Source organism: Lissotriton helveticus, chromosome 10 (genome assembly GCF_964261635.1).
Source record: "Lissotriton helveticus chromosome 10, aLisHel1.1, whole genome shotgun sequence".
NCBI lineage: Eukaryota > Metazoa > Chordata > Amphibia > Caudata > Salamandridae > Lissotriton > Lissotriton helveticus.
In genome coordinates this window covers 524,146,938-524,165,670 of record NC_136071.1, presented here as the reverse complement: position 1 = coordinate 524,165,670, position 18,733 = coordinate 524,146,938, and the positions used below count along the sequence as shown (strand labels likewise).

Sequence of the window (18,733 nt, the reverse complement as noted above, 5' to 3'; positions counted from 1 at the left end):
TATACTGAATGAGTAGGAACCGTACGTCAAAAGGTGATTCTTAGTGTAGGCATGAATAAGTGTTCCGATCATAGCTATGGCACTTTTGGACAAATCCCTTAATCTCCCTCTGCATATATGGGCATATATGCGTGACTTAATCCAGTTGTAAATCACTGAAATGCATGGTAACTGTGTAATTGGATGGGTAAATCATCTATTAATTTACTTGGAAAAATACTGCAAGGCAGTCCACACAAAACCCTTCTTTCAGATGCAGCACAAGTACAGTTTGTGGTTGTTCAGTTTACCTAGTATCTCTTTTAATTAATCGAAGAGCACCTTGCCCCAGCTCCTTGCCCAGGGTGGGGGATACTTGGCACCAATTTCTCATGCTCTTTCCCACCTTTATTCGGGGTAGAATGAAAGAGGGGGGGTCAACTCTCCTTTCCCCTTCTTTAAGGGACCTTTTTCCTTGGGCCTGTCATCCCTTTTTCCAGTATTATTGCTCTGGCCCCTCCAAGGCAACCTGCATAGGAGCATCCATCCCTCCATAGCTACCTAGCTAGGTTTGGCCTATATGACTACCACATTATAGACCGTACATGCATAAAGTCTAATCTAAGTTCAGTAGTACAGCAGTTGGCAAGAGTAAAACTCAAACCCGGCCAAAGCATCACGTGATACAAGAGCGCTAGGAGATTAAGCCACTCCCCCAGCATTACCATGGCGATGACTGGGCCGGAGCTCATGTAGCGGATCAAGGCAGGGTAGAAAGGTTTCCTCTTCAAGTCATGGTAGTGAGCTGCCAAAATGCCCTCAGGAGCCTGAAATGAAATGCAAGATGAGACAGCAGAAGTCAAGAAACACCAGTTACACCCTTCTGCCTCAGTCTGGTACTGCAGTTCCACACTCTCTTCCGGAAACAAGTCTTCACAAAAAGCTCTTTCAATGCATCTTAAAACAGATCACACCTTCTCCCCATTATTCCAGAAATGAGAAACCCCCATGGTTTAGTCTTGTGGTACAGCCATCACAGCTTTTATAATTTTACCCAAAAAAGCAAAAGCTGAAGAAGATAATAATATATTGGGTATATCCCCAGAGTCGGGAGACATTATCCATTTCTTCTTATCTGACCATGGGCATGCCATAAGGGATCTGATGAAAAGTACTGGGCAGCAGCGACAAGTACAGGAAGGGACAATGGAAATAGAGAAATGGTAAACATCTATCTGAGCGGCCGGTCCATTGAGGAGTCAAAGAAACACAAGGTGAAGTGCTTAAATGCTGCAGCATGGACTTTCAGGACCAGTCCAGACTCACTCCTCTGACCTCACCACAAACTGAGAATAACCACAATCTGTTGTAGGCATTGCTTGTTTAGATCATTTTGCCATAGTACTCTCCTGTAATTTGGCATTATGGTTGTTTAGCGAAATTCTCAAAATTACACTATTGCACCACACTGCACAAGTACGCACCATTCGTGGTAAAAACTTCATGAGCTCATGCGAACAAAGCGAATGAATAGGATGCAAGTTGCTGCTATTTTCGGTGCTTGTATTTTCTGCACTGTTTAATGCAAAATGCACCTCTGAACCAAAATGGACACAACGACGCACTAAAATTTAGCACAAAGTGCCGGTTTTGCATTTCATGTAATTTATGCAATTTTTCTGAAATTGTACTTAATTACATAAAAGTAAATGCTTCTTGTTTCGCACAAACCCCTAGTCCTGGTAAGACGGGATAAATCACATCAAGTGCCTTACTGCCCATTGTGGAGAGGTGAAAGAAGGGTTTGTGAGGCTTGGTGCAGGAGAGGACATGTCTCACCAGAAACTAACTTTGATCAGTTTTGCACTTTATAGCACACCACCTAAAAGAGCTAATGGCACCAACAAATTGCTGAGTTTCCAAGAAGCTTAGCTATGCTTTCCAAATGGACTAATGTAATGCGCCCTACATCAATGTCCCCAATAGTCTGCTCGTTGAATGCCCCATCCCACACCTTTGCCACAAATTTACTGTGCCTACTTGGCTGCCATGATCAGGTCCCTATTTCTCAACATTGTTCAAAGGCCCTTGGAACAGCAGACTAATCACTTTCGAAGCTTTGTGCGATACAGGTGCCCATGTAACCCCAGCTGTACTGAGCTTTAGAGCTCATTTAAAGGGGCATATTTTGGTCTCGCGCAGTGGCATCTCCAGAGATTTTTAGGAAGACACAGAAGTCAGGTGAAATTGGAGGGTACACCTGCAAAGGGCAATGGTGAATAAATTGTGCATCTACGCATAGATGTAACATATATTAGGTATATAAATGTTTCAAATGTTTAAATATGATTTTCATTGATGTATCTCTATACATGAAAATGCAGATAAACATTGGACGTTACAAGCATTTTAAATAAGCGTTACAAGCATTTTAAGTACAAAAGAAGGCTCACATATAGCCACAAACAATCTCTGCTATCCAGTAAACGCTAATTGGGTTTAACATAGTGTAGTGTTTAGTTTATGCGAAGTTGTCTTCCAGGCAATATTCAACAGCGTTGGTATTGTGGCCCAAGGGGGTGGGGCACGAAAAATTTAGCTAGGGCACGGGTCCCATCTGCCCCCCATACGCCTCCCCCACTATACCGCTAGAGAAGTCAGTGGTCTCGCCCTAGATAGAACCATCTACGGTTTACAAAATGCCCGCCTTCTTATAAGAGGAGTGGGGGGAACTCTATTGCACTTACACATTCCACTAACTGAAACACAAATCCTTTTCCAGCCACGCTTGATCCAATCTTATTTTTACACACTTATAAAAATCGACCCAGAGCTTTGTTAACCGATTAGTCTAACCATTAGGTGAACCCTAAACGACTTATCTATTTTTGCATTTTATTTCTGTATTGCTACCGGTTTACGCAGTGTTGGGTCACTGTAACGTGAAGGGAACAGCAGTAGCTCCTCCGCTATGGTGGTGGAGCGTCGCCCCTCCCAGCAACTGCAAAACTTTGAAATAACGATAATAAAACAAGTTTATATCTTTTTTGCTTTTGTGGGCAGAGTTTTGGGAGCGGGCCTAATTGGTGACAGGCTGCATGAAGAAGCGATGCGCCCTGCTGTTAGTGCGCATGTCGGTTTGGCTGGCTGTCTTAGGACGGCCAAACCAACACACACACTGAGATGTCTCCAACCCAAGCTAAACTGCCAGGTTGGAGACAGCAGGCATAGGCTCCCAGTCTCTCCAAAAGCGCAAATCCAAGGCGCTTGGGTCAATCCTGACGCTGCTCTCATGCTGCCAACAGCATGAGAACAGCGTATGGATTGGCAGCAGAGTCTGGGAGCCTGTGCTGCAGTGGACTGGAGCCAGAGAGGAGCAGAAGAGCAGCGGGCGGCAGTGAAGTTATTTTTTATTTTCTTTGTCCTCCCACCCCACCACCCACTCTGCCTCGACATCCCCCGCTTCTGGAAGGAAACAGACATTATTGCACTTCGTAGCAGTAGGAATGTAGCACAATATAAGCAGGTCATTTGGCAAAGACTGTCAACAAGGATATTGGGGATCTTTCTGCTGTGGTGTGTATAAAAGATTAAATAAAAGGATGACAGGCTTGTGTGTACTTACCTTCAGGAGTTTCATGCCCACCAACTTGAAGCCACGCTTCTCGAAGCGACAGATGATGTCACCGACCAGCCGCCTCTGCACCCCATCTGGCTTCACCGCAATCAGCGTCCTCTCCTGGATCCCTGGGAGAACTGCAAGGAGAGAACACAAACGCCAAGTCAAGGGGCGCGGTTCTGCGTGCTGGGCAACAGCACCGCGAACTCAGTGGTCATTCCTACTCGGGAACCCTCCCTTCTGGATCCAATGGGCCTTCGAGGAGCTTTTTTTTAATTTTGGGTTGGAAACACAGCCCACTGCTTACACTGGCCAATCCCAAGGCTTGTGCTATCGATGGTTTTGGTCCCATCACCCTCTTTGCAAATAAATTCCAGTGTACTCCCCTGAGGTCCAATTTGGAACGCTAGGATTTTCCATTTTACCATAAATAGACACAGGTAATGCTTAAGTCTTCCTCAAATCAAGAGCCTTAAAATGAAGACACTTTGCTTCAGCACATCTACTCACAGATTTGCCCTTATGGCACCAATACTGGTTTATTCATTATTGGCCTACACACTAACAAGGATGTAACTGAAACGCACACAATTCTATCGTATGCAAAAATAAGCACTGCAAAGCCAATATACCCTGCATTTTGGCTTTGTCAGTGCCTGGTTTGTAACTTTTTTTTTTTTTTTTTTTAAACATGAACATCGTCTAAAAGTAAATCTTTTTTTGGTCTCGAAAAGCTCACATTGGACATATTGGCCACCAGCAATTACTTTGTGTATAGATGTGCTCCTTGCGAAAGAACAGAATAGCATCACTCACAGTGAAGTTAGTGCAGTGGGCTGAACCATTCAGTGCTCTATACAGTACTTGGCAAAATATAAACGTGAATGAAGCAATATTAGACCAATGGACGAAAAGGTGTCGCTGAAAGGGCCTATAGGCATATTATACATATATTTTTTGTATAAATCTTTTTTTATTAACATGCTCAGCATTCAGTAATTTCCTTAGGTTACATTGCAGCACAGAATAAGTTAAGTCTTCGTTTTCAAATTTGTAATAAACATAAAAGTTCCCACAACCGTCCTCAATGTCACCCCCCCCCCACCTATCCTTAGTACATGTCAGTCATCCCCCGCCCCAATATGCACGCCAATGTTCCCAGATTCTTTCCCATTTCTTCGGGCACCCTCTGCTCAAATAAACTGTGTGCTCTGCTTGTTGACACCAATCAAGGTCCGCAACCCATTGTGACACCTCTGGTATGGCCGCCCCCCAAGTGCTTAGCAATGTTCCGTTTTGCAATGATTGCTGCCAATTTTAACCATTTTCTGTGTATCTGGGCCACGACTGTTCATTGGGAATAAGCAGCAGGAACCATCTTGGGTCTTGTAAGACCTACTACCCCACCACTTTTCTGTCATAACGTCCCTACTTTCTTCCAGTACATTTGTGGCACTGAGCAATCCTGCAACATATGAAAATAAGACTGCATCTGCCCGCATCGACTGGCATTGATTATTCTCTATACGTCCCATGCCGAATATTGCCTCATGTGAGTAATATACCCTATGCAGGATTTTTAATTGGATGACTTGGAAGCGAGCACGGATCGCAGCTTCTCGTGGCTCCTGTACCACGTAACTCCATTCTTCCTCATCTATCTGCCCTAGGTACACCTCCCATTGGGCTTTCAATGTCCTGCCCTAGGTCCACCTCCCATTGGGCTTTCAATGTCACCAAGGGTTCTGGGGAGTTATTGGTGAGCTTTTTTTTTTATATACCGGATATGGCTTTACTGGTAAATGGATCTGTCAGCAGCCTGTCTTCCAATGAAGACGACGCGGGCAAGGCTTTCCCCTCCTGCATGTATGCTTTTAGGGCATGTCCCAACTGGAGATACCACAACCATTCGCCCTGATTTAGGTCGTAGTCCTTTTGCAGGTTTTGTTATGTAGGTTCTGACCCTCCACACATCCCCCAGTCGTTCTAAGCCCAGTAACCTCCATTTGTGAAAGCCTTTCAGGTTGCCCGACCCCTCAAGTTGCTTACTTTCCCAGAGTGGCGTCATTTCCGTTAGTACCCCTTTCCACGCTAAGTGTTTGTGGGCAGCATTCCATACCTTTATGACTAAGTGGGCGCGGCAACAGAGCTTCAACTTTCATAAAGGAGGCGTGGGTAGCCTCCCTCTCCCATACTATCTCTGTCAACACGATAGGCCGGGTCCGCCTTGTCTCCAAATACCCAATCATTAACATATACTAACTGCGAGACCCAATAGTATAGCCTAATGTTTGGCATCGCTAACCCACTCATCATAAATCCCCCTCTGTAATTTCCGCAGAGCTATGCGCGGTGGGCCACCGTTCCAGATTAGGGCTCTCAGCTTGGCCTCCACCCGAGTAAAGAATGCGCGAGGAACCTCGAAAGGTGTGTTGTGTATGGCGTAGAGAAGTCGTGGGAGGATCATCATTTTGAAAAGGGCCGCTCGGCCCATTAAAGTGAGGGGCAATTTTTTCCATCATTCCGTGTCAGTTTTTAAGCAGGTCAACGGCCGTTCAATGTTTCTCTGATGAAAGTCCTGTGAACTCCTGGTAATATAAATACCCAGATATTAGAAGCCTAGAGTTCCAATTGGGATCACACATCTACTTGCGAGTGTTGGGATGCCACCTGCCAATGGAAGAGCAACGATTTACCCAAATGTATGCGATAGGCTGCATAATTGCTGTATATGCGTAGAATCTGGAGCAGCCGATCTATCGATTGTCTGGGTTTCCTTGCATACAGTAGGACATTGTCCGCGTGTAACGATATGCGCTGCTCCCACTCCTCTCCAATGGATATCCCCAGATCAGTGAGTTGCAGCGAATCCACACCGCAAGAAGCTCGAGAGACAAGGCAAATAGGAGTGGGGAAAGGCTAGTTCTCTTCTGCAATGTGAATGCTCAGGATACCGATGAGTTAACCCTCACTCGTGCTATGGGCTGACTGTAAAGAAGCTTCACCCATTGGACAAAATTGGGTCCAAAGCCCAGGTGGTCCAGTACTGCAAACAGGTAATTCAACTCAATGTTATCAAAGGCCATTCTGGCATTGAGGGACAGCAAGGCTGCCAGGTGTGAATCCTCTGTGGATGTTATATGGAGGACCCCGAACAATCTCCGTACATTGAGTCTTGTGCTTCTGTGTGGCATAAACCCTTCCTGATCAGATGTATAGGGGATGTAATTACCTTCAATAGTCGTGTCTCCATGGCCTTGGCCAGGACATTTGCCTCGTAATTTATCAAAGAATTTGGCCTATACGATTTACATTTTTCAGGGGGTTTACCTTCCTTTGGGATTACGACTATTGTCGCCAGCCACTGATCGTGCAGGAGACTCCCCACCGTTTTGACCTCCTCTTACATTGGCAGGAGGTGCTCAGCTGTTTTATCTAGCAGTACTTAAAATTGTTGTGGCAGACCATTTGGTACCGCCGCCTTCCCAGATTGCAGCGCTCGTGTGGCTGCCTTGTTGTCCCGGTCAGCCTCGGATAGAAGTGGCATCCAGATGTCTTTTAGGAATTCCTTGCATTCCATTTATGATTTTGAGGAGGGGGCTAAATATAACGCCCGTAGTATGTAGCAAACGCCTCTGCTATTTCAGTCCCAGTCTCGTGTAGGTGGCCTCCCTCGTCTATTATTCTGGGAACCCAGTTACGTTTCAATCTTTCCTCATCGAGCCAATCGCTTGCTTGCCTCCTCCACTATATCATAGAGCCTATGCTGTGCGGCCCAGACCAAGATTCTAGCACGGTCATCCACTAAGTCCCTCAACTCCTTTGGCTTTAATTGTAACTTGCGTCGTATGCTAGCGTCGTCTGCCTCCCCTCTACCCAGTTGTGCCTCAACGCCTGCCACCTCACGCTCTAGGGCTTGACATTTCTGAATCTTGTCTTTCTTGATCACTCCAATATGTGCCTATGCCTGCCCTCTCATGACCGTTTTAAACACTTCCCAGAGTCATTTTCGAAGCCACAGACCCCATGTTTTTGCTAAAATAGTGCTGAGCTTCCTTCCTTAACGCTTCTTGAATTTCGGGTCTTTGAGATATCACAGGACAATTCTGGGGGTTAGGGTATGATCTCTCCGCGGCCCATCCAGAATCACCTTTACTGGGGAGTGGTCAGACACTCCCCGAGCCACATGGGAAGCCCTGCTAAAGTCCCCAGAGTAGCAGCCAGTGTGGGAATGTAGTCCAGCCGAGCAAGGCTCCCATGCGACGTGGAGACGTGTGTATTGTTTAAACCCCGGGTGTAAATGTCGCCAAATGTCACCAAGTCAAAGTGTTCGGAGGAAGTCTCCCAACGGCCTCAGTCCTCTTTCCCCCACCGCACCTCTCAAGGTGTCCAGGTCCCCGGAGACCAAATCATTCATGTCGCCCCCAAATATCATTCGGCCCTCTGGGAGCGCCAGCAGCACCAGACCAAGTGAGTCAAGTGTTGCCCCCTGTAGACCGAGGGGGGGGGGGTACACCAAAAATAGGTTTAGGATCTTACCGTCCCAACGGCCACTCACTGCCATATATCTGCCCAGGGGGTCCGACCACTGCACCATCACAATGTATGGAAATAATACTTTGCCCAATATTCCCACCCCCCTGGAGTCTGTGGTGTAGCCTGCGTGGGCCAGCAAGGTGTACCCAAATCTATGCAGCGCTTTACATTGGCTGCCGAGGAGGTGGGATTCCTGAATCAGGACAATGTCTGGGTCATGTCGCTTGATGAACTGAAGCATCATCGTTCGCTTCAGTCCCCCGTTCAGACCACTGACATTCCAGGACCAGATCTTTACCTGTCCCCCAATAGGTTCCGGGACGCCATGCACAGAGTCTGAATTCAGGCTCCCTCCATTCTTCCCATGTCTTGGTGTGGAGCATAATGACTAAAGTGTCAGTCTGTCTACAGATGCAACTACTCTTATCTTTGCCTTAGCTTGAACCTGAACTATTAAACTAATACCAGCCATAATCCCTAACAGGAAATAACCACCATCCGCCCCCCCCACCCTGCTAAATAGGTTGTACCTTCCCAACTTGTCAACGCGCAGAGCGCCTGTCGCCCTAAAACAGAACTGTTTCAACACAATGATGGGGGGGTGTCTCAACCTCAAGCGCGCACCGCTCCACTCAAGCGTTATGACAATCCTTGTTACTACTAAAATTATTAATCTCTGTCTGCTACACTAGTGTTCTTGTGGTTGGCAGTCTTTCAATTCCCAAGTACTTTACCACAGTGGTCCAGCAGTAAGTCCCTTCTTCGGATTCTTCCACTGTGTGGCCTCAGTCAGACTCACCGTGCCACAGCTACCGCTTCATTCAGGACTCTATCGTCCCTCTCCCCGGCCTCCATGGATCTCGAACGAGCTTTGGTGTTTTGTGCTCTGTCAGGGTCCCTATGATTCTGTCACGGCCGCTTCCTTGGGTACGAGATCCCGGATATTGCCTCTCCAGCCAGTCCCATACTTCATTTGGGTTGGTGAAGTGCCATGCCTAACCATTGCTGGTGATTTTAAGTTTGGCTGGAAAGACCATCATATATTTAAAACCCTTCTCGCGTAGTTTCCTCTTTGCTTCCTCAAAGCTCCGGCGTTGTTTCTGCACCAACAGAGTGAAATCTGGAAAAATTCTGATTCAAGCACACCTGGCAGCCTGAAGGATGAAATCTCGATTGCGGTAATTAAAAAGTTGGCCGGTTATTGTTCTTGGAGGGGACCTGGGCCTAAGCGGCGGGACCGGCGCTCTGTGTGCTCTTTCAATGGAGAAAAACATGGACAACCTCTCTGGTTTTAGTGTGTTCATAATGAAGTCTTAGGAGATTTCCCAGTGGTTCTAAATAGAGATTGAACAATGTGGGTGCAAGTATAGAGCCTTGAGGAACACCTTGACCTACCGCCACAGGAGATGAAAGACTGTTCGCTATTTTGATCATTTGGGATCTATGTGAGAGGAAGGAAGCAAACCATTTAAGCACAGTGCCCTCCATGCCCATTCTCTGTTGAAGAGTGTTGAGGAGGGTGTTGTGATTGACAGTGTCAAAGGCTGCAGAAAGGTCAAGGAGAATTAGAAGACAGGACACCCCCCCTGCCCCCGAATCAAGTATCCTCAGCGCGTCATCCATCACTTGCAGTAGGGCTGTTTCAGTGCTGCAGTTTTGGAAGAAGCCAGACTGACAATAGTCAAGAAGATCATTGTCCTTGATATGAAAAGAGTTGTTTCGCTACACATCTTTCTGTGATCTTCTCAAGAAAGGGTAGGTTAGTGATGGGGCGGAAGCTGTTGAAGTCATTCGCATCAGCAGCGGGTTTTTTAAGCAGAGGGTTGACCTGCCCAGTTTTGAAGGAGACAGGAAGGGAGCCTTGACAGAGGGAGAGGTTGACCAGAGTGGTCCACTAGAAAAGGGAATGGGTATATACGTCAATGGCAATGGGGGTGGGGTCCAGAGAATGGTTGGAGGGCTTTGTTTCGAGGATGCATTTGAGGAAGGCATCTTTAGATAGGGGGTCAAAGTTCTGCCAAATGACTGAGGATTTGCGCTCCTCTGGAGGGGTAGGATGAGGGACCTGATCCACAAGTGATTTCACTTTTACAACAAAGAATATAGCGAAATCCGCTGCTTTCTTTGTAGAATCCTCCAACATGGAGGTTGGGGGAGAGCGGTTAGGAATCTTGATGAGATCGAATAGTTTTTTGGGTCTATTTTTGCCTGAGTCAAGGAGGGTTTTGAAGTGCGACGCTTTCCCAAGGAAGATGTGATTGTGGTTCTTGGCTGTTGCTGAACGAAGCGTGGCCAAATTATCGGTGGAGGGCACTTGCCTCCATTGTTTCTTCAAGAATCTTAGCTGCTTTCTTTCTTCATAGAGGGATTTGTTGAACCAAGGTGCTGAGGCAGTGGGCCTTATCTTTATGCTTTTGAGTGGAGCGACATTATTGATTTCGGCTGTGAGGCATTGGGAGATGAGTTTGTCAACATCTAGGTTCAGGTATAGCATTGGAAGTGATAAAGCTGATTCACAGAGGGGACGGGGTCGGGCAGTCAAAATCTCCCCAGCGGCCCTCCTCTGATTGCCCTTCGCGCCCAAGGATCTAGCACTTCTGCCACTGGTGTTTTGTTATATGTCCTCTACTCTACTTTCTGCTGCGTGCCGGATACTCCTCAAGAAAGCCCCCCGCTCAGGCCGCTTGACGTTCCACGCCACCCTGGGTTCGCGGTCGGTCGCTATCTGAAGAACTGAGGCACTGGGCCCCGGCAACTGGCGTGGAGGGTTCAGATTGTCCCCACCCTCGGCTCGGGTCTTCAGGCTGTGGCACTCTGTAACACTCGGCTGCTTCTCTGCTTCCAGGCAAGGCCCCGGAGCTCCTCAACCCCGGCTCCCACGCCACACACACTCCGTCGCTTGCTTTGGGGTATACATGCCACTGTCTTTGCGGTCGGCCCCCTTCGCACTCTGACCTAGTTTCACGGGCACTTCAGACTATCCCCAGTAACACACCGCCTGCCCCCGCCCCCAGATACCTTCCGTCTCCATACGGGCTTCAGGCAGTTACTCCAGGGCCGGGATCCTCGTCTGAGCGCTCAGACTCACTTCTCAGGGCAAGGCCTCATGATGCACAGATCATCTTCAGGACTCCGCCATTCACTACCAAGACGCAGATCCCATTCAAGTATCTCCGGTTCCTTCAGCCCACTGCATCTTCGGGATCTCTCTGCAGGTTTTAGTTTATTAGAGTTCTGTCGGATTTTGGGTTGGATAGCCAAATTCGTCCCCACTGACTGCGGAGCTCAGCAGAGCGCGGCCATCTTCGCTCGCGGCTTACAACATATAATTTTAGTAAAATCAAAAGGTCAAAGATCAGCTACAAGCTGCATTGCCTCGTGGAAGCCTGCCTTGGAAACGCTATGTCCACTTATCTTTCTAGTGAGAGCACTGTTTCGAACCCTTTTGTCCTTTCTGATTTCTTACAAGAGTTTCAAACTAGATAGTTTATTTTAGTAATTTATTTTTATTTGCAAAGTTTTATATAGAGCTGGCTAGACCCGGAGGTATCAGAGCGCTTTACATGAGCTTCACCCACGTTAAGGGTCAAGACCAAAGATTGACGTCTGCAGCCCATCTCTCTCATTGTAGTTATTAGTGGGCATCAGTAGGCCTAGTTTTAAACTCTTTCCTGACCACTTGTACCCGGCAAGCCACGCATGACTTCCCACCCACTTCCTACCATCCTCGTGACAATGACCTCTACAAACTTCATGTAACCGAATAAAGTATTTTGAATTGAATTGAACCTGTGACTTTGGTGTTAGCCCCAACTCTAACCGAATGAGCTAACTGGCCATAATGTGCCAGAGAGAAAACGTAGGGATATGCATATGGATATCTAATGACGCAGGACTGCCTGCTCTGGTACAAAGATTGTTTTAAGAGACGCAGCATTCCTAGGTCATTGTAGTTTCACCAACAACATATTGAGGCACTCTGACAATCCTGAGCTGAATCACAACTTTCACATACCAGGAACCGACCACTGAAGAACACACACATTATTTACTGATTGGTACAGAAGGTCCCTCATCAATGAAGCGGAGCCATGGCCTGCAGAAAACCACTTGTTGTTTTGCTTCTCTCATTAGATCCATACAGAACTATCAGTATGCAAGATAACATGGGATATATTTTCCCTGGGCCCCTTGCTTTTAAAGCAGCAGTATAAGCACTGTTGCATGAAGCTGCTCTTAAAACATTTAGAAGCAGTAACTGTTTTTAGGTTTCGCCTGGCGTAGCACTGCGCAGGCGAAATCTTATGTTTTAGCAGTACGGGGCTTTGTCCCGCCTCTCTGTTCCATTGGCTAGCTCCATAAATGGAGGCTAGCCATTGGAATAGAGATCTGTCCGTAATTCTCGGAGCAGATTCGTGGGCGTTCCCTAGATTTTTTCGCATCCCGCCTCTTTTAGAACGTCATTGCGGCGGTGGGCGGTACTTTTTCTTTTGGCAGCCTTTTATTTTACCATTTGCCCCGACCGCCGCCTCTGGTGAGTGCTTGCCGCTGTCCTGCCCCCCCCTTGTTATTCGTGCTTGCTGTCCTGCCTTCCCCCGCCCCCCCTCCCGCTCCCCGTGTCTCCGTTCCCACCCCCTCACCCTGTCGCCGTTTGCAGCTGCTGCTTCGAGGTCGCGTTGGACCACGAGGTTAGTGTAGTGCGGGCCTTATTCATCGCCCCCCTCCTCCCCGGCCCAAGGAGGGGCCCCGCCACGCAGGCATCGCCCGTGAGGGGCTCTGTCCCAGCTCCAGCCTCGTCCCACTCAGTCAACTGTTGTTGTGATCATGGGTGTTCGGTGGTTTGGGAGCGGGACGGGGGTCGGGGCGGGAAGGGTTAGGGTCCCGCTGGCAGCAGCTGCCTCAGGCCTAGTTGGCAAGGCCGCTACCTTGCTCTCGGTGGATAGGCCTTCCATTTAAAGCGCCCTGTGACCCACATTATACTCCATCGTCTAGCCCATTTCTCGTTCACCCAGGTCTAAAAATGATCTGTTATGTGTGCACTATTTGACTCAATGCCTATTAGATTCCCCATGTTAGACTCATGTTTTGATTTGTTACCTTCCTTTCCCTCAAATTGTAAAGCGCTCTGATATCCTTCGGGATCAAGTTTGTGCTATATAAAACTTTATAAATAAATAAATAAATAAGGGTTGCGCTTTTAAAATGCTCTTTATTTCCGGCCTTGTCACCTCCCCACTCGACTTGTCACAGCCCTCTCTGTGGGACAACAAGGTTAGTCAGCAGAGGAGTCGGGGTCATCACGTGGCGTCATTCGAAGGGGCCTGCCTAGCTGGCGAGCAAGTTCCCTCGGCGGGTTACCCACGATGGGGGAGAGAGCAGCTGACCCTTGGCATAGTGTTGATGGGTCACACATCCCTCTGTGCGCCTCGAGTGCTCCTAGTGCAGAGAGCACTTACCTCAATGGTTCATTAACTGCTTTCTCTGTGAGAGCCGCTTAGAGTTAAGGAGGCCAGCCTTCGTTTTGGGGTCGGTGGGGGCAGTGGTGGCCCGAAGCGGTTGATTTCCTCAAGTATTGGAGGATAGCTCCGGTTAGCAGGAGGAGGCGGGTAAGAGCTAGAAACACAATTTACCCAGAGGCTCCAAGGTGGCGAATCCCCCCCCCCCTTGGGGAGAATCTAGCATGGCATTTCTTAGTCTCAACTCAGGCGAGTGTGATTACCTCGGCGTCCCTGCTTCTTTGTCTACCTGGCAGCCCTGTAGTAATCCGATGTGCCATGTAGTCCGTCATTTATGTCAGCGACAACCGTACCACCAGTACGTGCACACACCCTAAAGCAGCAACGTTTGGAGATGGTGGGCCGGGCACGGGTGCAGTCGCTCCTCCGAAGGTACCTGCTACTACTGTTCACCGCGTTGCTGATCCTTTTGCTACAGGTGCTTCTGGGATGGAGCTTCCAGAGCCTGGAGGAAGGGGGCGAGGAGGTGAGATCAGGAGTACGGTAGTGCATCACGAATGTGGATTGGAGAATCTAAGGAAGGGTTGGGGGTGCTTGGGCAGTGATAGGTATGTTTGCAAGTTATGGCTGAAATAATGATTGACTTACTATGTTAAGGTGCTGGAGATCACCTCGGAATGGAAGTCACGTTTGAGATTGTATATCGACCCACATGTAATTGATCACAAATTGGAATTGCAGGAGTAGCGGCACAGACATTTGCGAGAGATTAAGCTATTGGCATTGTAAATGACAATGCCATTTATTTATCTGTTTTCAAAACCAGCACATAAATAAAAAGTTTGTCATTTACAATGCCAATAGCTCTAACTTTTGCAAAGGCGAGACCGTTGCATTGTAAATGCTTGTTTGTTTTATTTGCAGCTCCGGTCACTAGTGTGGGTTGCTACCCTGAGCTTCATGTTTGCAGCCGTGGCCATTGTCTCCACTCTGGGAACAGTTTTTAGACCTAATTCTGCCCAATGACAGGCTGGGCAATTGCTTGGGAGCTACCTCAAGCTTCAGGTAGGGTAACGGTAACTTTCTTATAGTTACATATCCCATACATTTGATAAAAATCTGACTTTGCCAGCTACAGAACATAAATCCAATGTAATGGTAAAGTCAAAAGTTATGGATTAAAGGGATTACTTTGAACAGTCATGTAATTTATATAGCACAATGTTCACCAAAATGTAGGTTTCCGGCCAAATTGCTAAATTAACCATCAGTATGAAAATATGCTCTGCACCATATGCGGAGCTATAAAAGTAACAAACCTTGGCAATCGGTTTGGCATGCATTTGAGTCCTGACTGATACATTAAATCATCCTTCTCCACTAGACAACAAAAATAGCTTTATATATACAATGTATCTAAAAGACATAATTTAATGCAAAGTGATTCGGAGTACTTTTGAGATGTAAAATAGTCCCTAGGCTCCGGCATTGAAATGCAAACACTCCATAGGAGGCAGAATGATGCTTCTAACAACTAGTAGCACGAGGTGAAAGACCGTCACTATACTGGGTGGAGCCAGAACTAATTCTATGTATATTTTAAAGTTTAGTCACAATATAAGCAGAGGTGTCCTAAGTCAGACCTCGTAAGTAAAGTGGAAGACTGAAATACATCATAATAAAAAACAGGCCACATAACAAGTGAGAATGATGCGTGCTCAATCCATCCATAAGTAAAAACCCGGTAACATATAAAATTAATATTTAGGGCCAATACGGAACTGGCCTCACCAATCACAAAAATTCAGATGGAGTACGTCATATAATGGTAGAAATGATTATCAATTTAACAGCATAAAATAAATGCATGTTCAGTCCCTCCTGGATGAAGCGCACCATTTCCCTTATCAAATTCATTTTAAGGTCTTTAACAGGCTAGCGCTGGATGCCACGTTTATTCACCTACTACCTCTTGTGTTTCTGAGTCCGATGGCTGTCCTTAAAAAGTCGCAGGTTAAATCCCCGCACAGCCCAGCATTTTTTCACTCCAACTTTGTAGCTCATTAAAATAGAAAAGTCATGTATACGGCGTTGCCGTTTAAAATAACACCTCATAGAGTTGTTTAATCTGGAAAATAACTAGGTTCTGGTGGCTGATGTTTGAACCAGGAGCAGTGGGTGTTATATAATGGGCACTGCAGGCTAACGGGACCCCTCTTGCTGTGACCCCAGCCTCCCCCATGTTTTCTTGGTTATCTCAAAGTGCATTTCTGGAAGCGCGGTTTGAATTAGCGCTGCACGACAGACGCTTTCTCTCGGAGAGTGGCAGCATTTGGGGGGTGGCCAGAGGGCACCAAAGGCGTAAGAGCGCAGGGGTTATGTAAGCATTCATTCAGTTATCTTGCTTATATTGGTAACCTTTATAATCCCTGCACTCTTCTATTGTGTTGTTTAATGTATGTTTTGAGCACATAGTCCACCGTTATATGGTGTTTATACTTGTTTTAGATTCTACACACCATCACCGGGTATATGTTAATCAGGGTGCCAACTTCAACATAACAGGGTACCCAATTCCTATTTCAGTAACAAAGTACAGCTCTCCGAATCCCCTCTAGAGAAGAGCGCAGGACAGGGCAATACCAGTTTGCAACCTTGCTGGCATGTGGGTTTCTGCAGGCTTGTATTGGCAAGAGCCTGCAGAACCACCACAGACGGAATTTGTGTTTTTTTAAAGCAAATACAGTAAGCTTTTAATGCCAGCAGCCCCAGGAGGCAGCGGAATGCCTGAGAGGCAAAGGTGAAAGAGCAACAGGAAGGGCCTTCCCTGCCCCCCTCAGTCCCCGGGGGTTTCTCTTAGTTGTGAGTTCAGAAGTAGGACTGTCCATTTGGCTCCGCTGTTCACCAGCCAGTAGGAAGGAGAACTGGAATTCAACAGAATACCACATAATTAAACTCCCCTACATACCGCTCAACACACAATCCCACTCCACATAATTCCAGTACACACAATACCAAAGAATTACTAACCACATATTTCCACTGCACACAATTCCACTACACAACTTAACTCCACAACTAACAATTCCAATCCAACCCACATAATTCCACTACACACCACATGCATACACTCCAACACACATGGGTAAAAACATTGTAATTTACAACGCAAATAGCTCTAACTCAAGCAAATGCGAGACCTATTTCATTTCCAATGCATGTTCTTTCATCTCGCCATAGGCCTTCTTGCTCTCTTCTGTTCTGCTTCTTTCCCTACAAACAAGCCCCCCAGGGCCTACTCCGTGTTGCTCCCTCACTTCACCTCCCCCAAACCTCTACCCCTACATTTTTACTTTTTTCACCATTTAGAACTTTTGTTCTCCCCAGCCTCAAGTGCCTCTGTTTCTTCCTCTCATTCCCCGGCGCTCTTCAACTAGCTGCTCCATAAAATATGCTTTTGCGAGAGGTAAACTGTAATTTATTTTTTTATTTACCAATCCTAATGGCATATGCCATCATGGACTGATGTAAAAAAAAAAAAAAAAAAAAAAAGGAGAAATGCTGCCTGCTGCATTGCATAGGCAAATGCCTGCATCACGACACATGCATGAGCCTCCAGACCAATGCAGCCGCCAATCAAATTTGTCTATTTTCCTCCGATGCAGCACAGCATCGGCAAAAAAAACACTCGCAAAGCCAAGTAAACGAAAAAGGCGAAACCTGTTGACTTTGCCAGTGCTTCGTCAAATGCTTGCGATAAAGTGTCCCTGAAAATATCACGCGACACATGAAACGTGCAAACATCACACAAAGGCACGGCGCAGTGAAAGAAAAGTTTCGTGATGCGGGTATACAGAAAATCTGACGTCTGTGCACAAATAGTCTTCTATTGGCAAATATCATACAACAACAAAGTCTAATCCTCGTTTCTGTACATTACGCACGAGGAATGAGGCAAGGCCAGAGCGGGCAAGTATCCCATTCACAGCTTGGAAAGCGGAAGTGCGCCATATCTCCAAAGAAATAAACAGACCCGTATCGCTCTGGGAAGCAGCTGCGCTCAACCCAGGCGTCGACTGGGAGAAGAATGCAGATGGACCGATAGAGGCCTTTAATTCCGCAGGCGGCCCTGATGTCTTATCTCCCCAAACCTCGCCCCTTGGTAGCCCCACCCTCTCTGGACTAAGGAAGCAAATAAAGGGCCTGCTTAAACTATTATAATGATAATGAACCATTTCACTATTAGTAAGCTCACCCTCTGCCCTAGGTGTTTATATGTTGCATGGTGCTTACACTTACCACAAACAAACACTGGCAAAGACAATAGGTCTGGTTTTGATATGCGAAGCATGCAAGCGCAAATGCCTCGAGCATGCCCCTGCGGTAGCCCATTAAAGTCAGGTTTTGCTTAAAATGGGTGTTGTTGATTTCCAAAGAGGTGTTTGGGGAACGCCCATTTTACTGACTTTGTACGCTATGGCTTAATCTATATAACGAATGAAAGGTCATTGAGCGACCTTTCCAGTAAGTGCGAACCATGAGAGACAGCTATATGGAATATAACAAAGAACTTTAATAACAAGCATTGGAATGGCCAATAGGTCTCGTCTTTGGGAACTTATAAGTGTTTAGCGAGAGCTATTGCCTTTGCCAGTGTGTTTAAGCTATGGTGTAGCGTAGTGTGCCTGCTGTTACAAAGCGATCTCAGCACCAGGGGTATAAACCGCTGAGCTATCTCACTCGTGGACCTGCAGGATTCAAACAGATGGAGAGCGAGAGATCAGAGCAGCAGGGGCGTTAATACCGAAAACAATCTCTAGAAGTGGAGCATGTGGCATGGAACTCTATGCAGGAGGCGCATGAACAGACTCAGCTAGGTTACTTACAGGGACCTCTGCATGCTATTGCGCATGCTTGTTACCCAATGAGCCCCCTCTGCCATAGGTGCATTAACCAACTGAGTCAGCTTACTGAGAACTGTGTAGACACAGGTCTCTGCTACAGGTGCAGTAACCAAGTGAGCTGTCTTATTCCGATCCGACATGTGGCCCGTAGGATACACTTCTCTGCTGGTTACACCCAAAAGTAGTAAATTACTTTATTTGATTTGGTTTAAATTATAAAAAGAGCGGCTTAACAGCTA

The 18,733-nt window shown here is 46.9% G+C and overlaps 1 protein-coding gene across 1 annotated transcript in view; it reads right to left on the bottom strand.

Moving 5' to 3' along the window:
- Positions 1-18,733, bottom strand: part of NME4 (NME/NM23 nucleoside diphosphate kinase 4) — a 76,269-nt gene that overhangs the window by 29,359 nt on the left and 28,177 nt on the right. Inside the window, exons 2-3 of the mRNA XM_078664320.1 lie at positions 3,605-3,735; positions 705-806 (exon numbers count right to left, since the gene is read on the bottom strand). Of these exons, the coding sequence (XP_078520446.1) occupies positions 705-806; positions 3,605-3,735 (233 nt within the window). The remainder of the gene's footprint in view (positions 1-704; positions 807-3,604; positions 3,736-18,733) is intronic.